General features: G+C 42.2%; 1 protein-coding gene across 1 annotated transcript; it reads right to left on the reverse strand.

Moving 5' to 3' along the window:
- Nucleotides 1-3,990: 3,990 nt before the first annotated feature.
- Nucleotides 3,991-26,613, reverse strand: LOC121697129 (transient receptor potential cation channel subfamily M member 2-like). The gene is made up of 18 exons (XM_042078456.1): nt 26,498-26,613; nt 18,760-18,946; nt 16,798-16,963; nt 16,472-16,533; nt 16,015-16,212; nt 15,195-15,297; nt 10,852-10,997; nt 10,534-10,697; nt 9,885-9,950; nt 9,496-9,721; nt 9,215-9,333; nt 8,997-9,129; nt 8,716-8,887; nt 8,320-8,500; nt 6,160-6,341; nt 5,565-5,697; nt 4,240-4,321; nt 3,991-4,086 (listed from the first exon to the last, which is right to left on the reverse strand). Exons 1-18 carry the CDS (start codon nt 26,611-26,613, stop codon nt 3,991-3,993), a joined length of 2,532 nt encoding a protein of 843 aa, XP_041934390.1.
- Nucleotides 26,614-26,885: the final 272 nt, after the last annotated feature.

The raw sequence follows: 26,885 nt of genomic DNA on the forward strand, positions 1-26,885 counted from the left end.
GTCGGCAACCTTTTTTGCCTGGAGAGCCACTTTTACCAATTTTTCTTTTTTTTTTATCTCAGAAGAGCCACATCAAGACGGTTACAAAAAAAAGTTTGGATATTTAACGTACAGTTACTTTCATTCAACAGAGGATTTTTAAATACATTTTCTACTCGTTTTAAAAGTAGGCCTAATGTGCAAGTAACTTTAAATATAAAGTGGAATGACAGAAGTATAGGCCTTATTCTTCCCATGTACTGTAGGCTAAACACCACCCCCTATTTTTCCAGTGTCCTTTGGTATGCAAAGTATCATTAACATCATAGTTAACAACACTCAATTTTCGTTGACATGTCATTGGCGAAATTGAACATTAGGCATACCAGATATTAGATTTGGTGATGGCCTTGGAGTCATGGCTCATATTCAGTGAGGTGAAGTTTCATGCAAGAATTGAGGTTGTCACCATTTAAGGGCAACTCCACTCAAAACTGTCATATCCATAACGGCAACTAAATACCATGGCATTGTGTTGGCGTTATGGATGTGACAGTTTTGCGCGAAATTGCCCTTAAACGTGAGCGCAGGTTTGTCTTTATATTTTTCATATGTGAGAGATTTCTCACATGCAAGTGGAACCGAACAGGGTTAACACCGCAATACTACTAACTCGTTGCAGTGTGTGATATAACGGGCAGTTCATTTCGCGTTTTCAGAATCAGTCTTCGGATGGAAACTTTCCCATTTCAGCCCGCTTGTGTTCGCGCTCGCAAGCTGTGGTCGCTGACGTTTCCTTTTTGACATTTTCCTTATCTAGCCTACAGCAAGCGCACACATCAACAATAACAAAGTGTTCTCGTTGACTGAAATGGAGGGAAATCGGTGATTTTGTTTGATATTGACTTGGCAACAAACCGCGAATGTAACAATATTGTGCAGGCTACGGTTACGGAGTCAAGTGAGGTGGAAAGTTATATAGGCTAAATTACTCAGATAGACCTACAATATTACATTTTGAAAATGAACTAACTAAAATACATTTTAATTAAATACTCATTAATTATTTTCAAAAGCTGAGCCGCATCAGAGGGATCAAAGAGCCGCGGGTTGCCGACCCCTGTTCTAGCCTAAGCGGTGATGCATAGCCAAATCATCAGTAATTGACATCTCTGAGTGAGCAGGACATCTCATCTCATTTCTCCTATCTGTCTTTCCTTGATTTCCTCATCCTCCTCACATTCCTTTCTTTGTTTCCTTCAAAAAATGTAGAAGAAAGAGGCCTTAGGAGAGAAGGAGGAAAAGGAGGATGGACAAATGAAGAAATGAGATGAACCCCAAGAATGGGACAGCACCTGCTGTGACCTATCATTAAATTGACAGCACAAAAAAATGTGTTGCGGACACGTTTCCGTTTTATGGCAGTTGTTTACTGATGTTTTTCAAGCTTCCAGCCTCCCTTTAGGTAACCCTGTGTTTCACGTCACAACACTATGAATTGTTGAGGAAAGTGTCCATATGCTGACTTGTAAGGCTTCAGAAAAGGAGCGAGCAAGCCCTCAAGCACTTTACAGTGGGACAGCCCTAAGCCCTCACAAAGTTAACGGGAATGCGCATATAATATAATAGTGTTCAGGTGTGATATTGGCCCATTCTTTTAAATAGATAGTCATTAAATTAGATTAGATTCAACTTTATTGTCATTGTGCAGAGTACAATTACAGAGACAATGAAATGCAGTTTGTGTCTAACCAGAGGTGCAGAAAAGTGATATACAAAGTAGGTGGTGCATAGACAGGACAAAATATATAGTGCAGTGTAGACAGTAGTATACAGTTGTTTTCAGAAGGTGGTTTAGACTATAAATTAAATTAAGTATGTGCAGTGTATTAGCAGTTACCTTATAAGAGCAAAATAAATATGGCTATGTAATATGATCAATGTATGAACAACATGTACAGATGTGCATGTGTATGTGCAACATGTACAGATTTTGCCAAAGACAGAAATTACTGTATTTCCAAAGAAAGAAATGACTGCTTACTATCAAATTACTTTGATATGTTATATATTACTGTGTTTATTGGGGGGGGGGGGGGGCATGTATATTCTTAGGCCTAATATAGACCCTTTCAACTGCAGAATCAAACATGTGCATTCCTAAGGCATTTCCGGAGGTACAGAAAACAATGTTAACGTGGGGACAAAGTCGTAAAGTCGACTTTCGTAAATCCTCTAGGAACAGTTTGAAAGGGTATACCTCATCCAAACATACTACTGTTCTATAAACATGAAAAAAACTGAATAATGAACCAAAACCATATACATGAGTTACAATAGGTTTGGCCGTTAATTCTATGGAGCAACGGAATAAAACTAGAACTTTGTGGGCCTCCTGACCAGTGGTTATGTCTGGAGCATGAAAGGTGCACCATGTTTAGTGAAGTGAAGCATAGCCATGGCCAGGTGATGCTATAGGCCTATTTCTAAAGGGGTGACTACACTTTTGTCAGTAACTGTACTTCCAATTAGTACATTTAATTACCACTCTAAGTATTTGTAATTTAATACACTTAAAACAAGTTCTATACAATTTAAAATACACTAACAACAAAGTACACTTTTTAAAAGTACATAAAATACCACTTTCAGTATTGCAGAATTAGTATTAGTAGTTTTAGTACACTGCAGTTGAAGTTATAACATCCATTTTGTAGTATACATTTTTAAAAGTACACATTAAACATACTTTAAAGTCAGTACATTTAAGCATACTTGTTTTATACTTAATGTACTTTAATCATATTTCTAACATACTAAACTAAAGTATACAACTTTTTGACCTGGGAGATAACATGAGTGACAACTTGAAATATCTGTAGGTAGGCTATATATACTTTTTTGACACTTAGATATTTGATAGACACAAATGATGACAAATATTGGTCGGCTTCAGTAAACTGTTTTTATTCGCTCACAATAGGTTTGCTGATTGCCAGCATTAATAACTTTAGGTTTTAATGTAGAAACAGACATAAGCTGTGGTCTGGGGGATGGGGTATTACAAACAAATCAACGTGAATGTGTTAATGGCGCATAGCCCCGCGCCATCCTTCCTTTTAAATACAACACCCCTGTGTCAACAAGCAGTCCGTACACATTCAAATAACAATGCAATGAGCGTAAGTCTGTTTGAACATGGGAGCGTGCGTATGTCTAAAGTCTCTCTCCCACTCTCGCGGGTAACACGATTCAAAGCATGTTCATTTGTCAGTGCGAAACAGTGAGAAGGGAGGGTTAAGGGCAGCCGGGGCCTACTGGTTAGCACTTCGGACTTGTAACCGGAGGGTTGCCGGTTCGAACCCCGACCAGTAGGCACGGCTGAAGTGCCCTTGAGCAAGGCACCTAACCCCTCACTGCTCCCCGAGTGCCGCTGTTGTTGCAGGCAGCTCACTGTGCCGGGATTAGTGTGTGCTTCACCTCACTGTGTGTTCACTGTGTCCTGTGTGTTTCACTAATTCACGGATTGGGATAAATGCAGAGACCAAATTTCCCTCACGGGATCAAAAGAGTATATATACTTATACCGGTACTTATACTATGGGGGAAAAAAACGATGTCTTCTTAACCTCAGCACATAAAAATAGATGTTAGTTGGTTTTTTGAGCAACTGATGAAGTAAAATGTCCATTTTGGATTTCAACATAAACACTTAATGGAGTAAAAGACATAAGAAGCCTCTGTTTTCCCTTGCTTCACTATCGTAACATCTAGCCATATTCAATAAACAATAAACAGAATAAATTTAAACGAGTTCTAGAAATCACTCCTGTTACAGTGTGTGTGTGTGTGTGTGTGTGTGTGTGTGTGTTTGGTGTGAATTTGACTGACACTTACAGTAGTTCCAAATATAACATATGAATATCAGGCCTAAATTTGGGGTGGGGCAGAGTGTGTGTGTGTGTGTGTATGTGTGTGTGTGGGGGGGGGGGGAGGCAGTCTAAAGCCACCTCACTCACACATGGTAGGAGGCTCCTCTTTGGATTGGTAACCTTGGGCTTTTAGGGTGTCCATGATCCATTGCAATGCTTTAGCGGACTGGGAGACCTGCAATACAAGGAACATTGGAAAGTTGAGGGGGGAAAATGGAAGTGCACAATTCATGCCTCTGGGTACATACATGTACATTATTTATTTAACCCTTTTGTTTGCTTGTTTATTTATTCTAAGGAAAAGGGAAGAGAATCAACTGCTCTGAACCTGTTCCTCCAGCTGAACCAGCCGCTTTGCCGTGGTGCCCCGGTCATGCTCTCTCTCCAGCAGTTCTGACATGGAGGCCACCCTGTGGAGCAAGCCACAACAATTCACCTGAGGGCCACTGGGTGTTTACTAAAAGACCGAGTTAGTTATCCTAGTGTTCTTGTACAAAGTTAGTACACATTAAAATGCTGTCATCAAGTAGGTCCTTCTGTAATGTCTGTCAGATTTGTCACATGTTGTTAGACAGACAGATAGACATACAGGCTTACAAACGCACCCATACACACTTTCTCATTCTCCTTTCCCTGAAACGATGTGCACGCACACACACACACACACACACACCTGTCTGGTGTTTGATGTTTTGACCAAGTGCCATGAATCATTTATCAAATATGACTAATTAGAATATCTTAAAAGCAGGGGCGTCGTTACGCCCAGGGATTAAAGTAAAAAAAAATCCTGAGCCTGAACTTTTTTTTTTATGTGGGTGGTGGGTCATCCTGTGGCAGCCCCAAACCATAGGACTGCAGGACATCTTTTAATTCTAGCATAAGTGCTGAGGCATTGGCTATATTAATTTTCCTGCTCGCCAGGTGTTGTGTTTTTACTGCATTCTCATCTTCATCAAAAAAAACGAACGAGGACATTGAGGACTTTGTCCATGTTCGTGTTGGTGGCTTCATCAACATTTAAGGAAAACATGCAGTTTTTTAGCTTTTTCGAAATACGTCTTTTAAACTCTGGTGTTATGCCGTGTGTGTTCAAATAGCTGCCATGCTGATTAGATATTGACAGTTATATATATATATATAGCTATATAGTTTTTAGGTGTGTAGATTTGAACAAAATCTGGTTTGGTTCTCACCGGGGCTTTTACTGCCTGAAATATCCGATTTTGTTTACCACGCTCAGAGTTTAGTGGTGGGCTGGTGGGACCTATTTCCACCCTTCCACACAGCACATCAATGGTTAAACCGAGAATTCTCGTCGCAAATCAAAATTCCACTGGAGCTCCAAGCGGATTTGTACACGCAGCCTTACAACACTGTTTACAGCTCTTTGAGTCACAGTAAAATGTCATTTTTTGTACATAGCTAATTTAGATACACCTATGGTGTGGGTGTTTGCCTTTCTTTAGGAATCCGCCGTCTTGGTTTGTATAGAAATGGATATTAAGTGACACATACAGGTAAGAGGGCGGAAATAGGGGACGGTCGGTAATAGGTGATGTTCCGATACATGAGTTATGCCAGAAGAATAGCACTATCTCTGTTGCGCTTGTCCAGAGAGCATTTCACCTCTTGGTTCTGTGGGAGCCTTACCGGTCAGCCATGGCCAGGATGCGGTGCTCCATGCTCTCACTCGTCTTCTGGAGCTGGGTGGCCAAGTACTTATCCTTCATGATGGCCTCCCATGACATCAACTCCTCCTCGTCAGTTTTAGACAAACGTTTCCCTACACAGAAACAGACACAAGTACTCTACTAACCTGAATTTGGCATCTACAGTGATTTGAAGTATTTGAACCCATGCTAAAGTTGGGCATATGGATATTTCCTAATTTTCTTACTTTGGATCAATTTCCAAAAGATGATTTTATATTCCTCTTTTTAGTCAACTTTAGCATGGGTTCAAATTATATTATGAGCCTCACTGTACGTCTACACCAAAACCATTGGTAACTTGATTTTAGGTATACATAGGTGCTAAATTCAAGTAGAAAAATTACTTCCATAGTGGGTTGGGTCATAAAAAAGCGAGTTCTTGAGCCACAAGTTAAAAGTAATGAGATAAATTAGCCTGACTTGCCAAAATAACGTTTTTCTTGTTTGTTTTAGCTGAAGTACATCACTATACGTAGCTGTGCATAAAAGCATCTGATTGGCTGATAAAGTTATCAGGTGAGCGTTGCACTCACTGAACTGCTTGTGCTTCTGGGGGTGCTGGCGCATGACAAAGCGCCTGAACAGGAGGAGGAGGTGGCTGAGGAGGATGAAGGGAGGGGGCAGAGCTGGGCGACTGTGATACTCCTTAATCAGGTCGTACCTCTGGAACTTCCAGATTTTGTCGGTGTTGTCCTGCACCTCCTGAAATGTGTAGCTGTTGAAGCAGAAACAGTCAAAGCTCCAAAGTTCCATTAGCTTGCTAATCACTGAAGAAATACTTAAGGTTATGGATATAATGAACATTCTGAAAACGAAAGGAACTTCAGTCGCACAGGGCAGGCTACTCAGAAGATACAGCAAAGAAAAATATTCAAACAGCAATATCATGTGCTTTTTAGCTTAGAGCCCCAAAACGCCACCGGGAATTCGTGAATTCTCCCGACTCTCCTGATTATCACTCCGCTATTGATCAAGGCAATGAGGAGCAGGATAGCAGTGGAAGACTCTCCTGTTGCTGTATCAGCAGATGAGAAGGGCCTCAGCGTGCCACTGACTTGGCTAGGCTCATACGTAGGTGAAGGAGAATGCTTAATCGTAGCCAGCTAGTTAAGCAGTAATTCTATGCTTTTGTGAGACAGCACGCCATTTATGAAAGCAGAACTTTCCCTGGCAGACCTTTACAAAATATGACCGCTGTAAATCATCGTAAATACTACTAACACTACACACACCTGGCTCAAGCACACCTGTGTGTGAGCATGGCAGTAGCAGAACCTGACTGTCTCCATGCACTGTTAGCTAATGCACTAGGCTGGAAAGCTGGTCGGATAGCCCTAAATCTCTGTTTTTTAAGACTATGATGTCCACAGGAAATACCATTTTTGTTCATAAACATAGCAAAGTGTTTTGGGCAAATTATGGCCATGTCCATTTCCCTCGTGGGTTAAATGTTTTCATGCAGATGTCCGGATAATAGATGAGGTAATTGATCGTGCATGTGTGTTTTAGTCATAATGTAGCCCCTATTCTCTGACAGAAAGTGTGCCGAAATTTCACATTTACTTGACAGTATTTACGAAATGTTCCTGGGGGTAACAACGAACCCCTACTGAGTTTTAGGCTAAGCCCGAATGTTTTGAACTCAATACTGAAGACAAAGTAACACCCCTGGAGATGGGCAGCGAGGCATGGAATTTACTTACATGGAGAATTTACTTGGAGAAAAAATGGAGAAACAGATAAACACAGTAGTAAGATCTAGCTTCTTCCAGTTAAGGCTTTTATCCAAGGTTAAGTCTTTCTTATCCCTCAAAAACTTTGAGATGGCTATTCATGCTTTTATTTCTTCCCGCCTGGATTACTGCAAGGCCCTATATGTGGGCATTAGCCGTCTCTTTGTCCCGCCTTCAACTTGTTCAGAACGCTGCAGCCCGCCTTCTAACCAAAACACGAAGGTGTGAGCATATTACACCAGTGCTTGCAGCCCTTCACTGGCTCCCTGTCCGTTTTAGAATACATTTTAAAGTTCTTTTATTTGTTTTTAAATCTTTACATGGTCTGGCCCTACTGTACATAGCAGATCTCCTGAAGGTGCAGACATCCTCTAGGGCTTCTAGGTCTGCTGACCAACTCCGTCTGGTTGTGCCTCGTTCTAGGCTAAAGAGCAGAGGGGACCGGGCTTTTGCGGTGATTGCACCAAAGCTCTGGAACGAGCTGCCCCAACATATACGCCTGGCTCCCTCCTTGAGTGTTTTTAAATCTCACCTAAAAACCCATTTTTATGCCCTGGCGTTTAACACAGTCTGATTGTCTTATGTATTTATTTATTTGTTTGTTTGCCTGTAAATATTGTTATCCTCACTTTTTGTTGTCTTTTTTGTTGTCTACCAAGTCGTACTAATTTGCCTGTCCAGCACTTTGGTCAGCTGTTGTTGTTTTTAAAGTGCTTTATAAATAAACGTGACTTGACTTGACTTGACTTACAGAAATATCAATCATTACATCTATCAATACAACGTTTTAATTAAATGTTTTAATTAAATGTTTTAATTAAATCTCCCAAGGAAATAATATCACAGGCTGCGCAGAGCCTGCCAACAGAGAAAGTGTGTAGTGTGTGTGTGTGCACTGTGGTTCAGGTGACAGGTCAAGAAGTGGGGAGCAGATGTTTATGATGAGAAGAGTGAACTCACTTGAAGATGGCAATGAGGAGGTTGAGGAGCAGGATATTGGCAAAGAGAAGGTAAACACACAGCATGATGATGGTCAGCCACTCGGGAATCGCTGGTATTTGGTTGGCATTGAGCATAGGGCATTTTGGTAGCATCGGGTCAGTGCCATTCACAGTGCAGGTGGGCATGTCAAACTCAGCTTCTAGATGGTTAGGGTACATTTTGTACATGTATCGTATTAACATTTGTAAAAAACATTTGTAAAAAAATAAAAATCGACATGTGTAGTAATTTCGCTGGATGAATATTGTTATAGAAATGAACAGCCTAGCTATGTATATTCTTTATATTCCTTTGCATACACTGTTTGCAACCTTCCCCTTAACTGTGTTTAAATAACATCTGAATATGACTCACTGTCAATATTGGTTGGGAAATTGCCGAATATGATGAGGTAGGGCTCATACACAGCTCCTCTGAAGATCCAGTCCAGTCTCTCCTCGTTGTGGATCAGAATGCCCTGTTTAGCCACCCCGTAGGCCACCACCCAGATACTGAGCATGATCATGAAGAAGAATAGGTCCATCATCTGGAGAGAGGGACAAACCAGCACACATGAGCCATCTGCTGTCGCTCACAGAGACAAAAGAAAGTAAAATGGGATGTCTTGCATGTTTCAAGCCAGTTCTGATACCCACCATCCGTTTGACAATGATGATTTTCGGGCCCAGGGTCCTGCTGATGGTAAAGATGGCCATGAGTCGCAGAGAGAAGATGATGAAATCAATGCAGAAGATGACCTTTCCCGCATAAAATGCACTGCTGATCCACCTGCAGGGGAGAGCAAAGGATTCTGGGTAGTGACTTTTAAAAGTAATATTACTGAATGATCAACATTCTGAGACTCGAATCCAACCTGCAGGCAAGACCAGCGATGAAGAGCAGGATGGAAGCCATGTCTAGAATGTTCCACCGGTCATTCATATACATCCTGGCATTCTTTCGAAACCCAAATCCATCCGGATCATCGAAAAGCTAAAGCGCACGTAGGAAGATTGACAAAGTAGATAAAAGCAAGAAATCAGCAGGACTCAGTATACAGGAAAAATAATAATTCACAATATTGGCTGTTGTATTTATTGATAAAGAGGAGCAAGAAATAACATGAGAGAAAGAAACAACTTGGTTACGTCTTACCTGTCTGACCTCCTCAAACACTAAAGAGGTCACCCAGACGTAGAGCAGCCACTCCCTCCATGACGGCGTGGACTGGAAGTCGATCATCAGCACGATGGAGAACAGGAACAGGAACCCAAAGTAGGAGGCGATGTTCCAGAAGAACTTCACCTGTGGGGCTGCGTAGAAGCTCCCCAGTCTGGCTCGGCAGCTCAGCGGCTTCAGCTCGTCACTGTCCTGAGGATCGCTGGAGGGGCAGAGGTCTCTCAGTAAAGTTGTTACAGACTAACGGTCTCCAGTAGCAAACAGCACAAAGCAAATAACTGATAAGTCCCAGCATATATTAGCATAGGTGAGTTCCCGAGTGCATTTGATTCAACTCTGAGCTCTGTGGCTCGTCTTGTTCTCACCAGATATCGGCCAAGCTTGCTGTCTTCTCATTCATCATGGCCTCCCTCTCAGTGTCCTTGTCAAATCTAGAAACAGAAAGGTTTTATCAGTTCATAAACAGAGTTTCGGGTTGTATTTTTATTTTTGATCATGAGCATTGGGGGGGGGGACCTCACTTTTACAGACCTGCCAACCTTAAAGACATGTTTTGAGTAGCACCTCAAGCCGAGAAAAAAAAAATGCTATGAATGTGATTTCACAACTATGAATGTGATTTCATGTTAAGCTCACCTCATCAAGTCTTTTATTTAACTGACCGAGGGCAAAAGAAAAAATAGCACAATTTTTTCTTTCTCTCTGTATCTTAGCCTCGCATGAAATAGATTTGAAGGAGATTCTAATTCACACGCTCAAGGGAGATTTCCGGAGAAGTTGGATGTCTACTACATTTTTGCATAATTGTAAGTAATAAATCGTACTGGCGTACTTTGATGTGAAAATGTGTGGTTGCTACGCAAATGCCTACAGGTTGGCAGGTCTGCTTTTATTAGTTATTCATGTTTTATTTTGAATAGGTGTTCAACATCAACATTGAATATGGATTTAATTAAAAAAAAAAAAATCTTTATGTCAGGGAGAGAACTCAGCTAGGGGGACACAGTGAGTGACCTTTTTGGACGGGCCTGGCCCCGTAAGGCCCTCCCATGATGCTGACTCTGCCTATAGGTTATGAAGTCAGTGTAAATGAGTGGGAAGAACAGCATGCAGAGGAGGATCTTCCAAAAAGGGGTATCCACAGCCAGCTTTCCAAACCAGATCTGGGTGAGAAGAGCCTGAGGCAGAAATACGACCTTATGTCAGACCAACAGGCCACAGACACAAGCCCTACTTTCTTAAAGTAAAGGTCACATGATATCCTTCAATGAGAGAGAGAGAGAGAGAGAGAGAGCGACCCACACACACACATCGACAGGACAGAAAACCTACCTGAACCCCTGAGTGTGCCACAAAGCTCTTGTCGTCCGCCTGCACTGCCATGTGTAGACATGTGGTTTCGCCCCAAGATGGTGAGATTCGGATCAGAAGTGTCTGGGATCGCTGGTCATTCTCGCAATGGCACTCACTGAACACACCTGGGATACCAGTGTGTATGTGTGTGAGTGTGTTTGTGACAGAGAGCGGTGGGCAGCTCAGCTCGCCTTATTCGATTATGAGCTCCGATATCGCTCAGGCAAGAGCAACACAAATGCAGATGCCCTTTCCAGGCAACACTTGGAAGTGGGCCCAAGTGGGCGAGATGTGGTGGTTCCCTGGACTTCCGTACCTACTCACCTGCAGCAGGTAGTATCCTTACCACCGCCCACTCAGTTCAGCCACACTGTTATGTCTGTTTTTCCCTCTCACTCCACATCAGAGCTTTGTGCCTTGCAGATGGCGGACCCTGACATTCACCCGGTACTCAGGCTCTGGAAGCAGAAGAGGCGGCCTAATCACACAGAGCGTCGGCAACTGTCAACCTCTGCCTTAGCCCTCCTGCGCCAATGGGACCGGTTGGTCGAGGAGCATGGGTTGCTGTATCGCAAGATCCTCCGCCCAGATGGGGGAGAGGAGATTCTCCAAGTCATTCTGCCCAACTCCCTGAGACCAGAAGTAATGACCCAGCTCCATCAAGACCACGGCCATCAAGGGGTGGAACGAACATTGGAGCTGGTTCGTCGGCGGTGCTTTTGGCCTGGCATGTCTGCGGAGGTAAAGCGATGGTGCCAAGAGTGCAGTCGCTGTCAAGTGGCCAAGGACTCTAGTCGGGGAGCTCCAACTTATACGGGTCATCTGTTAGCATCACGCCCAAACGAGATCCTGGCGGTTGACTTCACTGTCTTGGGGTGGAGAACGTCTTGGTTCTTACCGATGCCTTCACCAAGTACACCTTAGCAGTACCAACACGAGACCAGCGTGCTTCTACGGTGGCCCAGGTCTTGGTGAACGAGTAGTTCTTTAAGTTTGGTGTGCCAAGTCGCCTTCATTCTGACCAGGGGCGCAGTTTTGAAGGCGCCCTTATCCAGCAGCTTTGCAACATGTATGGAATTACCAAATCCCGTACCACTCCCTATCACCCAGCCGGCAATGTGAGCGGTTTAACCGAACCATGCACAATTTGCTGCGCACGTTGCCAGACTCCAGGAAGAGGGACTGGGCCTCCTGTCTTCCCCAACTGGTCTTTTGTTATAACACCACACCACACCAGTCGACAGAGGAGTCCCCCTTCTTTCTTATGTTTGGCCAGGACCCTCAGTTGCCAGTTGACTTTTTGCTGGGCAGAGTATGGGCACCAGAGGTTGGTACGGTGCATGATTGGGTCCGGGAACATCAAGTCAGGCTCCAGGTTGCTCCAGGCCAGCGCTGCTGCTCGACGGAAAGGGCGCCATGACCAGCAGGTGAAAGAAGACCCAATACCGGAGGGCCAGTATGTGTACCTTCGGGACCACGGGATGAGGGGACACCACAAGATCCAGGACCTCTGGTGTTCAACTGTATACCAGGTATTTAAGGCACCTAAAGTTGGCGGGGCTGTGTACACAATCGCACCCGTCGATTACCCAAGCAAGGTCCGGCACGTCCACCGCATCATGCTGAAGCCTCAACTTAGGATGGAGCCCCGCAATACCCCCCAATAAGAGCAACCGCTCCAGCCAAGGCCACATCCAGAAGAAGATTCTGGAGAAGGTCTGTGGGTTCAAGTGACTGAGCCCCCCCTCCACCTGTAGGAGAGGGCCCAACTGCACCCTCTTCGGTATACCCCTCCACCACAGAGGCTGTAGCTCCTGTCCCATTCCAGATTGACCTGGAACCATGCTCTTTGAGCCTTGATCCTATGGATGGTAGGCGTCCTGTTCCACCTGCACAGGTGCCGGTGGACCTGCCACCTCCAGTCCTGACCCCTCCCCCTGTGTTGTCGACATCTCAAGGCGAGAACAACTCTGACCGCAATGAGACTACCCTTAGGAGGACTGCCGGGGCACGGCAGGGCATCACTCCAACATCCATCACCTCCCCCGTGGTGTATAGAGGCCGAGTAATGTGATTGCAAGCTCTCCTTGACCTGTGTCTTGAGTAATCAGAGTTCCTCTTAGATCTTAAGCTGTCATCCATTTTCCAGTTGGCCTGTTTATCGTCGGGGCGACGTTAAAGAACAAGGGGGTAGATTGTAGCCAGTTCACCTTGTTTCCCTGTCTTTTCCCTATGTCTCCCTGTTTTCCCTACATATCCCACACTGGCCTGCTCCCGCTAACTAGGGGGCCGTGGTGATTAGTTACACACCGGAGTTTGTTCGCACTGATTAATGGCCGGACAGTATAAAACCACCCAGGTACAAAGAAGCGTTGTAAGCTCTGCCTGTTGAACCCCCTAGCGTATCGGATTCAGTCATCAGGTATGTTGCAATACTCCCGTTTGCTGTTAACATGGTTTAATCAATGTTTGTCTTCACCTGTAGCTTCGCAGTCACCGGCTAGTCTACTCCTGCTGCCCGTGTTTTAGACACCATCCCTTATTCATTCTACAGGTATGCACCTATGTTTGTCTTAATCTCTCGTAGTTTATTTTCTGTTTTGAGTTGTAACATTTTCTCTTGTATGCCTGTAGCTGAACGTGGGTGAGTGCTCTTCATACGGCGCTTTGTGCACTTATCGTAGTTACGAACATATACAATGCTTGCTTTAATAGGTAACTTTCTAGGCTCCAGTAGAAGGCTTTATGTTCAATGTCTTTTCTGTCCTGTCCAGGTAGCACGGCCCTTTCCATCTACACGGGGTGCATAGCATGGGTCGTGCTGCTGTCTTGTCTGTAGTTAGTTTATTTTGGGGTAGCCTAATTGTGTGCCGTTTTCGAGTAAGTTCGAGTTGTGTTTGTTTTGTTTCTTTTTGTGGGCATTAACTTAGTGTCTATGTTTGCTTGTCTGTATAATTTTGTTTCTTTGTCTGCCTGTGTTCTTTGGGTTTATTTGCCGTTTATGTCAGCCTGCATGTTGCTTGCTGCATTAGTAAAGAGGAACGGGGCATAAGTGGCATATGCTTCATTCTTGTAACTGCTTATAGTGCCTGTCTGGTGCTGGCTGTCATTTGCGTGTGTTTGTATTTCTTTTGTCCTGGTGTGCCTGTATAATCTACAATGTTTGTTTGGCAGATGTGGGGCCCTCTTTGAGGGAGGCTAGTCACCTGGTGGTGGGACCCTGTAGCTGCACATTTGTGGTGTCATTGTTGCTTGCGGTGGGCTGCTGTGTCACTGGTAAGTCACTTTCTTGCAGTGTGTATGCACGTGTGATGGCTGGAACTTAGAACACACCTCCAGTTAGTATGTCTCCCTCAGGTAAGCCCCCATCTGCTGTATCTTTTTAGCCTTGGCCCCACTTTAGAAATCACCTGTCCATGCTGTATTATAATAATAGATAACAATAATAAATATTTTTGTATTTTCATGTATTTTCATACACTTTCATAACCTCTGACTCGTTTCAGGTATTATTGCAGGAATCCCCCCCTTGGTTATTTAATAAACTTTTATGATTTGACTAGAATTCACATTGTCTGCTTGGTGCTTTCGGACCTGTGTCAAACCTTCCCTAGCAATTCTCTTAACGAAGTCCCTGGGTACTAAGCCCAGGGTGGCGTAGTCAGGCTACTAGGAGTGGCTCATAGTCTCTCTCTCTCTCCCTCCTTACTGCTCTATATACTATATATATTATATTGTTAATAGTGAATAGTTAATATTAAAGTGGTTACCTATTTGGGTGGTTTGAGCCAATATCCCAATTTGGGCTAATTTAGGACAATTGATGGGGTTATTTAAGAGGGGTAGCTCAGTTCCCCTAGAGAGCGAAAGAGAGAGCAGCATTCCTGTTGTGAGATTTGGCTTTATGTTCTATGTAAGTCTGGATTGCTTATGACTGGAACACTGAACTTATTTGCTGTTATGCTGTTTTGTTATTTATTAAATAGAGTTGAACCGTTTAAAAACTCCAACAACCTCTCCTGCACCTCCTTTTCCACCTACAACACCAAGCTCACATCCCAAACTGTGGGCTGGCCGCCTTGGTCAGTTACAATCCCTGTCATTAAGAAGTCAACTATAAAAAATATAATATGTCTGTCTGTTTTTCTAAACATTTTCAACATAAGGTGTACTCCAAACACTTCAGGTTTGGCAGTTGTTTAATTTTACCTGCTTATCCCACAACAATGACTATTTCTACAATTGGTATTATTTTTTACCATTAGACGTCTTAAAAAGGTCTTAAAAGTCATTAAATTTGTTCCTCAAAAACATGCAGATACCCTGTTTCAGGATGGTCTGGAGGATGGCCACGTCCACGTCACTGTTCTTGTCCTTGTCCATGCTGAACACGGTCAGATGTGGCATCCTGATGATGTCCTGGATCTGTGAGACAGTTAGGTGTTAGGTGTGTGTACTTACACATACATGTAGTATGTGTAAAGTGTTTCCATCGCTTAACTGAAGTAGACAATTCCAAGGCTCTGAGTTTGAATCCAAATCATAAATGTGATCTCATGTTACGACAAAATCTCTCCTAACAGCCTATGAAGCCTACAGGATGTAATACCGCGAAATCATGTTTCATTGTTTACTGGGTAAGGTCTTCTGTTTATTTTGATATACTAGTGAAGAGTTTGTGAGATATTTCACCTAGAGTAATGGGTGTGCAGCATGCAAGTAACATCTACCACAGCAACTTGTGATGAGGACTCCGCGAGCAATACAACTGAGAAGGAGGGGTGTGAATTTGGACGCAATTTCAGTCAGTCGGCCACATATTAGGTTGGGCACAAGACACATTTACCTACAGTAGCCCCATTCTAGAGACGGCCATGATGTACCATGATACTTATGAACATGCTTGAGTGTTATGATGCATCATCATAATTCAACAACTGAACATCCACCAATGTTATGATGCATCATCATAATTCAACAACTGAACATCCACCAATGTTATGATGCATCATCATAATTCAACAACTGAACATCCACCAATAACAAACACGCAAGAATCTGAATCATCATGCAGCAATAACTAGATGACCACCAATAAAACAGATATGACCCCCCCTATGACACTAGACTCCTCTGATGTACCTTTTTGACCCACTCGTTGACTTTGTCTTTGCAGCTTTCGTACTCCTGTCCGAAAAAACTTTTCATGTGCCTCTGGATCAGAGCCGGGGTGACCTGTGATTCGGGCTTCCTGGCCGCGTTAGCAATCACGTCTGCCAACCGGCCCGAGCCTTCCAGAACCACACATGGGGTGCCGTTCCGCATGGCACTGTAGATGGTCTGTTAGGATACAGAGATGGACACCCTTTAAACCCTGACACTCAATCAAAATAAAAAGTGATTAACATAACTTAATACTTAAAACTACTCACATTACACATTAGAATGAATTTAATTAAAAAATACATTGCTTAAATAGGAACTCATTCAATTGAAGATGGTCACAGAAGGACACAGACATGGACTCACAACAATATGCTAGATGCCCCTACAAGGTAAATTAACTCCATATGCAAAAATGTTAAACAGAAGCTCTTACATTCAGAGTGTCCAGTCCTCCGTCCAACACCACACACACAACAGGGATCTTCACATCACTTTCTGGAAGAGGCACGAGATGCACACACACACACACACACACACACACCAAGCAGAGATTGCAACCATTTGCCTTAGCATATTTGGGAGATGTTATGTATTGTCAATCACTTTGGAGAATAGTGTTAACCAAATGCATTAAGTTACGTAACTTTAAAATGAACTTTAACATTAAGTTATTAATACATTCCAATAAGTAAGTCATAAGTAAATACTTCAAACTACTGTATATGGTCATACAGTGAGCGTGTGTGTCAGACAGCTGACCTCGGTTTTCCAGGTGCTTCTCCAGGCGGCTGCGCAGGCGATTCTCCACGCCGTAGTGGCCATGCGTTCCGTCGTCCACCAGCAGGAAGTGTGAGTGGTTGCTGTCCAGGCAGGAGAGCCGGCCCTGGCTCCGCTCGTCCAGTGTGTAGTGGGCAGGAAAACAGCCCTGGAGAGAAGAGGAGAGAGACGAGCAATAAACAAACAAACAAATAGAGAAGCAGGCAGACAGATAGACAGTGAGACAGATACAGACAGATAGACAGTGAGACAGATGGATGTGTGTGGCATGAAGTGTAACAGTATAGTACAAATGTGATATATAAAGTTTACAGTGTGTGTTTAATGTATGTACATACTATATACATACAGTATGCCTATGTAGGGCATTTATACACTGCATCTACAGCACACACCAATATATAAATACTGGTGAGTCATTCTGTATCAAATCAGACACAATCCAGGAAAATTGCAGCGCCAACTTCTTCACAGTTTGTCTACACAATGTTTAGGTTTGATTACTAAAACCTAAACATGTTGTTTTCATAGTCTTTTTGCACTTGATTGTTTACACTCTCTGAAAGGCCTTATCTCGGAGGCCATGTTTGGACATTCATATCTTATATGAATCTTATCTTTGCAAAAACATGCAAAAAGTGATATTGAGGGTCTCAAAACTCCTATATTGTGACACACCTGTAATCAATCAGTATTTTCTCTGGAAATATAATCCTTTGTTAAATGTTGTCCCAAAGTGTGTAGTCTCCAAAATAAAAGGCCATGACAATAATAAGGATAAAACAAGGCGTGTTTGTATTGTGTCATTTTCATACAACTGAAATGGTATGTGGGGTAGTAGGACCATAAAAATCTATGTGGAAATGTAATAATAATATGGACATTTAGTGTGTAAAGTACAAATATTGTACCAAGTCCCATTCACAGAATAAATGCATGTAGTTACAGGTGTTTTGGGAACATACCACCATTATGAAAGGAGCAAAATGCTATGCTGCTAAATGTTTATTTTGGTGTTCCCAAAACATAACTACGTAACTACGTAAAGGTAACTACATGCATTTATTCTGTGAATGGACATTAATTACACATTAAATGTCCATATACTTAGCTATTTCCAAATAGATGTTTATGGTCCTACTAGCTACCCCACATACCAGTTGCTTAAAAATGACACAAAAATACAAACTCGCCTTGTTTTATCCTTTTTATTGTCATGGTCTTTTGATGTGGAGACTTCAAATTGTTGGAAAACATTACAGTAATAAACTGATGTATTTGAAGAGGAAATAGTAACTGATTTTTAATACCCTCAATATCACTTAATGCACATTTTTCTGATATCTAGGGCCCTTTCGAAAGTTCAGAGACTTTCAGTACAGACTTTAAATTGTTTACACATGCTTTTTATGAGTTGGTCTTCCACCCTAGAAAATTTGAGGAGGCTAGGGAAAATATCGTCAAGATATTAATGCCCATGGCCCCAGCCGTGGCACAACTGGCCGGGGCACCTGCACCGTACACCGGCGACCCGGGTTCGATTCCCGCCCCGTGGTCCTTTCTGGATCCCACCCTGACTCTCACTTCCTGTCATTCTCCACTATCCTGTCAGATTAAAGGCATAAAAGATATTAATGCCCAAAAAAGATATTAATGCCCAAACATGGCACATGTTTTTCAAGCTGTAAAAATGAAAGAATTCTGAATTCTGAAAGAAGTCTGAAAAATATATGAAGACAGAAGATTTGCACAGAAATATTTCACAGGCCTTGGTTTTAGGACCCATTGATGATATAGACAAGGTTTGAACAAAATCTGAGATGGTGCAACAACAACCTAATCTGGTTTGACACGGAATTCCGGCCCTGGTGCAAAATGGTCAGAAATTGTCAGACGGTTTATGAATCCTTACATATAGCCATATTAGCACTTGTTCGTCCATACCTCAGGGTGTACGAGGGACTGGTGTTTGTGCACGGTGCCCCAGGTGGCCACTCCGATGACCACAATCTCCCCTCGGGCAGGATTGCTGCTGAGGGTGTAGTCACGCACGGCCATCCCCACATGCTTCATCACCCCAGTGTGGGTGCCCCCAGTGATGATCCAGGCACCCGCCCAACCACCAGTAATACTGATAATTATTAGAACCATACCAGATATACTGTAAAAATATGTCTTTATGGTCCGAGAGGGGAAAGTGGGAACTTGGTCGTGTGCTTCTAATGTCAGTTGGGATGGAAATCATAAGTACTTTTTAAATGTATAATTTCATTACGTGAAAAATGTAAGATAATGTAATGAACGTGGCGCAGTAAAGCAGCACAGTCTGTGTGTTTATGTGTGTGTGTACAGTATAGCTGATATGGCCCCCCATGAACGGAATTCTATGAAACTATGAACTAATAAATCACTTTTCAATGTGAAATTTGTTTTTCCACCTCTATATTAAGGCAGCCGTGACAGCGAAGGAATAACCAGACCTGCATAGGGCTTCTTTAAGCACAGCTCAGTTTTAAGAAACTTAAATACATACATGCTTAGCATTTTGTGAAAATAAATCATTAAGACTACATGGACAAACACTTAACCATGAGCAATATATTCTCTGATTCTAATATTTACAGATAGTTAGGCAATGTAAGCACAGCACAGTTTTAAAAGCCCAAAATTGGAGACCATGTTGAATTTTGCTACAATTTATTTAAAAACCGGATTACTCTGGTACGGCTTATTATACACGGGAATGCATTACACCTTTGTGTTCGGTAAGGTCTGCTGTTTATGATATATGGTTTGTCATGTGTTGCCTAAAGAGTTTGTGAGATATTCTACCGAGACGAATGAATGTGGAGATGGGCGTAGAGAATAATGATTAAATCTCTTGAAAATTCAAAGTTATTTTCCTCGCGAACTGTTTATCACAGTAAATAGCAGCTAGCCAGCACCATTTAAAACTTTGAATCAACAGCATACAGGAAGCTAAGCCAATAAAAAAACAGACCTGTCTCAAACACGTATTTCGGGAGGCAGTACTGAAGTGGGAAATTATTTAACCCTTTGTGTATCGCATGTGAGCGTTTTTTTTTCCGTTTCAACCTGAATATTGGTGGGGACATTTCAGTCGTAATTTGCAGAGGTGGAAAAAGTATGAAAATATTGTACTCAAGTAAAAGTACCAATACCTTGATGAAATATTACTCAAGTACAAGTTAAAATACCGATCTGAAAATGTACTCAAGTAAAAGTAAAAAGTAGTTCATTTAAAATGTACTTTAAGTAAAAGTTACTTAGTTACTTTTTTTTTTTTTTTTTGGGGGGGGGGTACCAGAACAACCAGTTTTACCAGAGACTTTCTAATGAGGAGATACAGCACTCAAAAAATCCTCCATAGTAATGCATGGGGTTAGTTTGTAACGCCAATATGGCAGTTGTCTACACATATTACAACCCTTCCGTGGCAAAACGTTGACATGTGAATACATTGAGCCAATCATGTGGTGTGTTGTAAAATACATTGAGCCAATCATGTGGTGTGCTGTGAAGACATCGTGCCAATCATCTGTTGTGATCTCGCTGCTGGAGCAAGATTGGTGTCGTGAAGCCTTACGCACACGCATTTCTGCCGAAATAGATGCACGGTAAGTGCCCAAAAAGTGTTGCAATATGGCCGCCGAGTAGAGGTACTTGCCTGATAAGGATGTTGAGAAATGGAGATCTATGTGAAAAATCACCAGAGTTCTCCTTTAAGTTTGAGCAGTAGTTGATTTTCAAAGTTAGTTGCACTCATCCTTGGGTCGCTTTGCAGTGAACAGTAATCCAGCACAACTGAAAAGCCCCTCACAGGCAGCTGAGGCAGGCAGGCCAACGTTGAGTTGCAGAGAGTTTTTTTTATATTTGGAAACGAGCAGAAGGTTCAGCAGATTAAAGGGCATCGAACTGGGGGGGAAAGTGGGAAGTATGGGGCAATGGAGGAGAGGGCCCTTGAAAAGTGGAATACAGGGGGCACAACATTTTCATCAGGCATTAGTAATAACTCAGGTAATCCACACATAAAAAATCCAAACAACTCCATAAGTAGAGTCATGTGTAATGAAGTGGAATAACACAGGGAAAAAATATTGAACACGCTAAGAAAAAGCACTAAGGCAAGGAAAGGGAAGGAACGAGCTGGAATCTGTAAGTAGTTAGAGAGTAGTTATCCTTTCTATCTGCACAAATTAATATAAGCTTGGTTAGTAGCTTACATATTGATGGGCTATAAAAAGTTTTTTCATTACCAAGGTATCACACAAGAAACATTTCATGATGGATAAAAGCAAAAAGCTCTCCCAAGACCTTTGCAACCTTATTGTTGCAAAACATATCAATGAAACTGGTTACAGATGCATTTCAAAACTTCAGAATCTTCCAGTAAGCAGCATGGGAGCCATTATCTCCATGTGGAAGAAACATCACTGCATCATCAACCGGCACAGGATCTCCTCGCAATATTTCTGACCAGGGAGTCAGAAGGATAGTCAATTCCAAAAGCCAAGGACCACTCGGAGAAAGCTCCAGAAAGACTTGAAAGCAGCCAATTCAATTAAATTCAATTAAACAGTTCTGGAAGTAATCTGGAACTAAAGATCAGGATTCACAAGAGGGACCTCTGGAATCTGTTTAGAACAATGGACCAAAATCACACCTGATACTGCGACTAATAAGTTTTGTCATACAGGAAATGTCTTGAAGCTGTCTTTACAAACAAAGGCTTTTCCACAAAATATTGAAGAAATTTCAGTAGGCACGTTCAATACTTTTTTCCTGTGTCATTCCACTTTAATACACAAAACTCTTATGTTTGGATTTTTTATATGTGTGTTAATATAATGTGTGGTGAAAAATTCGAATAGACTCACTGGAAGTTTAGGCTAATTACTGGAAAAAAAATAAGCGTTCAATACTTATTTCCACCATATATTTATTTTACCTGAATATTTTAACTTCCAAATTAAATGTAAAAATGAATGTCAGACGAAATGTAAAGTTTGACTGACTGGATTTTGTATGCAAAACATAGTGAAAACTGTCTAAGGTCACTCTCACTCTCCCTTGCTAAAGAGCTAAATGGTTTAGTCCGCCTGCACGATTCATAAGGTAGTCTATCTTTTGTTTATTTAGTTGAGCATCGCTAGTAGTGGACCGCTAATTGTTGTGCTGCTGGTGCAATGTCTTTCTCCAAGAAAGCCAAGTCAGGTTACTAAAAACAAAGGCCAAAACAGGAAAAAGAGAGACATCAAAATGAGGGGAAACAACTGCTAATAAACTTCTTTCCAAAGAAAGGTGAGCACAAACGTCAAAACACGAAATCCCATGGTGTTTGCTTGAATATCTCAATCATTGGTGCTAAAAACGAACTGAGACAACCCATTGGAATAGCGGAAAATACACTTTCATAGGCTAATCTGATGCATCTCGTAATCCAGCTCCATCACTTTCAGAAAGACTGCATGGCGCCAGCTTGATTCATGTCCTGTTGTAGGCTACATGCTGATCATTATCACTAGGCTAGTGGTTTAGGGCGCAATTTTTTTCTCTCCCTTTCTGTTTTCGTTAGTCTTAACTTTTTTTTTTACTCAAGTAACGGATGGGATTTTTGATGTAACGAAGTACAATACTTCACTCAAAAAGTAATCAAGTAAAATTTAAAATACCGATTTTATAAACTACTTAAAAAATACAAAATACACAGAAAAACTACTCAATACAGTAACGTGAGTAAATGTATTTCGTTACTTTCCACCTCTGGTAATTTGACATTGGTGTGGACACATCATTCAGTCCCCACGCAAATCTACGTCCATGTATGGCACCACTTGAGCTTGTGCCAAAATTAGACAGGTTTTTGAGTAAATTTGAGTAATAATGTCCTAATAGCGATTTTTAGACAATACGCCAGACCCCTCCTTATGTTGTTAATTGCCACACCCCTTAGCGCATTGCTCAAAAAAAGAGACATGCAAGATAAGTATAAATGTTGCACTGGGATAATAATCTGCTTTCAGCCAGGTCGGAAAATAGGGCCCTATGGGCCTATTATGGCCCTATTACAGTAAGTATAAGTATAAGTATATACTCTTTTGATCCCATGAGGGAAATTTGGTCTCTGCATTTATCCCAATCCGTGAATTAGTGAAACACACAGTGAACACACAGTGAGGTGAAGCACACACTAATCCCGGCGCAGTGAGCTGCCTGCAACAACAGCGGCACTGTGGAGCAGTGAGGGGTTAGGTGCCTTGCTCAAGGGCACTTCAGCCGTGCCTACTGGTCGGGGATTAAACCGGCAACCCTCCGGTAACAAGTCCGAAGTGCTAACCAGTAGTAACTGACCCATAGCCCTGTTGTATAAGCTCACCACATGCAGCCCGTCGGAAAAAGATTGAGATAATTTGGGACAACGTAGGCCAAGTTATGGACAGACAGCTTAAAGCAGACCCATGGGCCAAGTTATGGACAGACAGCTTAAAGCAGACCCATGGGCCAAGTTATGGACAGGCAGCTTAAAGCAGACCCATGGGGGCATCAAAACTGAAACTGAAAGTAACTCCCCACTGCCCCCTGGGTCTGCTTTAAGCTGCCTGTCCATAACTTGGCCCATGGGTCTGCTTTAAGCTGCCTGTCCATAACTTGGCCCATGGGTCTGCTTTAAGCTGCCTGTCCATAACTTGGCCCATGTTGTCCCAAATTGTCTCATTATTCTCCCTATGGGCTGCATGTGATGAGCTTGAACAACAGGACTATGGGTCAATTTACACTTAACTTACACTTTAAAGACATGCATGCCAGCTACAATAGAACTGTCTTGAGACACCACAGACTGTCATAGGACCTACAGACATTTTGTGACATACTGTCCGTTTTACATTACTCCAGCCAAAGAAATTCAGACAGAAATTCATGTGCATGCATTGATCATGAAAATTTCAAGCTCAGTGTTGAAAGATTGTACCAGAAAGGCATTCTACAGACAAACAGTATTTCAGATCTGCTGGCTGGTATTGCATGTGATACATCCAGTAAACAATGCATGTATCGTATGTGTGTGAAATGCTGCTACAATGAGGTGGAATTTGAGGGCCCTCTCGATGAAGACATTCTAACTTGACAGCAGTGGTCGAGGATCACCAACACAGAGGAGGGAAAAACCTACAACAACTTTGCCAAGGTGACACAGAGTGGGAAGACTGCTGACCTTCTTGGTCTTCTCAACAAGAAGCTTGAATCTCTGGCCAAACACCAATTCAACTGGATCCATCGACACTACAAGATGATGAAATCTGCATCCATGTAGATTTCTCAGAAAACTACAGTTGCAAGTTAAATACAGAAATTCAGGCTTTTCATTTCGGTGGCAGCAGAAGCAGAAGCAGGCCACCATCCATACCTGTGTGGTATACACAGCACTGACATCATATTCTTATGCCACCATCTCTGCCTCACTCCGCCATGATGAGCGTGCTGTGTGGGCACACCTAGAGCCTGTACTGAAGGATGCCATCCTGAAGTGCAAATCACCACCTTCTTCACTTCATATAATGAGTGATGGGCCTGTTAACCAGTATAGGAACAGGATTTTTTTAAAATGTATTAAGTACAGTGCCTTTTCTTTATGGATTCAAGAATGTTTCGTGGAAATTTTAGTGAAAAGGCCCATGGAAAGGGCGCCCCTGATGGCGTTGGTGGGGCCGTAAAGCGGCTTGCTGATACAGCAGTCCTGAGGGGGAAGGATTTGCAGACCGCAGAGGATGTCTTCTAGCCTGACGGGCCAGACCCACATTAAAATGTAGGGTCTGGGCACTCACCGTTCACAGTGCTCAGTCCGAGGGGATAATCGGTTGTCTTTCAAATTCCCTCTGCACGCAATAGGACAGCGCTATGAGTCCCATGCGTTTTCCACCAGCGGAGCTAGTTGGCTAGTTCAAACTTTTGCCAACTTTAATAAAAGCTTAACTCATGTCAAGCCCGCCTAACGACTTTTTACACGATTTGATTGGCCTGATAGAAGTTTAATTTTTCGAGCTCACAAGCCAACGGAGAGTTGCTAGACTAGCCCTGGCAGCAAATGTAATTTGCTGCCGCTATAGCGTGAGTCTAGATTTCTAGGCTAGATGTCTTCAACTTCCTGAAGGAGGAGTCCAGTGTCTCCAGTGTTGCTACTGGATCTCAGAATAAGAAATTGAAAGGTAGGATGAGAAAGTCCCGGCCTTCATTCCAACTGTGAAAGGTACACTAAAGATTCACCAGGTGACCTGTGAAAAGCCAGCTGTGATCCAGTACAGGGAAATTTCATGCTTTTGCAAAAGACCCAATATCTGCAACTGTCATGGGCCATCTGTAGTCGATTTCCGGGACCCACCAGCCACCACCTCAACATCTGACAGCGTGTAAGATCAGGAAAGTAAGCAGGGAAAGTTTGCTCTTGTCAGATATGAGGACAAACCATGTGGGGCAGATCATTCAGGTGGTTTGGGATGAAGTAGAGGTAAGCTGCATGCAACAGCTAGCCAGGAAGAAAGTCTTTTACCTGGCCTCATCCTAAACAGCCTAAAAGGTTAATGTTTTTTCCACAGTCTCAACTTATCTGGTCAGGAATATTTCAAGTCTTAAGTTTCTGAGACGCTGTTTCATTTATTGTTATGTTCATGTGAAATAATTTGTTCAGATCTCATCAGAGGGCATGAACTCACACTGATGGTTGTCAGTTATTAAAAATGTAATCAAAACAGTTTAGTGATGAAAGAAATGGAAAAAAATATACTCTCCACACACTCTCTCTCTCTCTCACACACACACACTCACTCAGTCACTCTTTGAAAACAATGGCTTAATGGTTATTTTACAAAAGGAAATTGTATGAGAACGTAACTGAAATTACAACACAAGTCAATCCTGTTTGTTCATGGTTGTTAAGAAATGATCATACCCACTCTTCACTCACTCTTATTCTCTCACACACACACTTTATCGCACTCTCTTTAAAAACAATGGGTATCTAAAATTGTATGAGAACTGAGCTGAAATCAAGTTAATGGAACATAGTTAATCCTGTTTCTTCATTGATGTTATAAATTGTTTATTGATATGGAATATGATTAATTACATGAATATATATTAAAATATCCATTTTCTGCGTCAATTTCTTGTCCTATTGCTGTAGACATTATATGGTCAGTTGGTGAAACCGATTAATGTCAATTGGCGTAAGTAACCAGTATATTGTACAAAAAAGTTAATATGGATAATGATTTTATAACATTTACAACTCTACTACACTGCAATAATGGGTGTTTAAACCATTTTTACTCAAATGGTCAAAGAATAGACATAAAACAAATGTTTACAGCATATGGTCTTGCTCAGTACAATGAAAAACCCATATAATTTAAATTTAGAAATACATATAATAAAACATATTCTCATAGGATATTAATAAATAAACTATAATTTCATAAGAGCAATTGCATGAACTCTAGGAGGTGTGAAATATGTCAGTTTTTGTGGTTACACCATTTGACAGTTTAACAGGCTGACCCTTATCTGTCACTGACCCACACACACACACATGTAACTGTACCAGTCCCTGACATTGTTCCACCAAAACATACACAAAGATCAAAGCCTCTAGACCAGACGGACCCACCTCTCAGTCTGTACGTAGAAGCAGCATTCCTTCTTCTTGATATTCTCCTTAATCCAGGATTTGAGTTTGGGGGTCTTGCCGGCAGCCAGTTTCTGAAGCGGAAGCTGAGTTTCCATTGCAACGATGCATAAAATAAAAAATAAAACTGATGTTGAAAAATGTGTGTTATCTTCTTGCGATAGTCATACTAGATGAGTGTGACAACAGCGTTGCAAGCAGTGGGGTTATGGGCCTTATAACACCTCCACTTAACACCTAACACCACTTCTTGTTTCTATTGACAGGCCCACGTAACTGCTTCAGGGGTGGGGGTTGTGGGATAGGGAAGTGAAACAATCCGGCCAAATTATAAATAACTCCCTACTCTAGCAATTATCTCCTGCTCTAA

This window comes from Alosa sapidissima, chromosome 2 (genome assembly GCF_018492685.1).
Source record: "Alosa sapidissima isolate fAloSap1 chromosome 2, fAloSap1.pri, whole genome shotgun sequence".
NCBI classification, from domain to species: Eukaryota; Metazoa; Chordata; class Actinopteri; order Clupeiformes; family Clupeidae; genus Alosa; species Alosa sapidissima.

Bases quoted from the DNA above. Each gene is read 5' to 3' on its own strand.
- LOC121697129 (XM_042078456.1), bottom strand. From the start codon at position 26,613: ATGGAAACTCAGCTTCCGCTTCAGAAACTGGCTGCCGGCAAGACCCCC. The intron at 10,698-10,851 runs GTAGGTTTTCTG...TTTCTGCCTCAG, and splicing joins TGGCACACTCAGGGGTTCAG to GCTCTTCTCACCCAGATCTG. The intron at 5,698-6,159 runs GTGAGTGCAACG...GTTTCTGTGTAG, and splicing joins CCAGAAGCACAAGCAGTTCA to GGAAACGTTTGTCTAAAACT.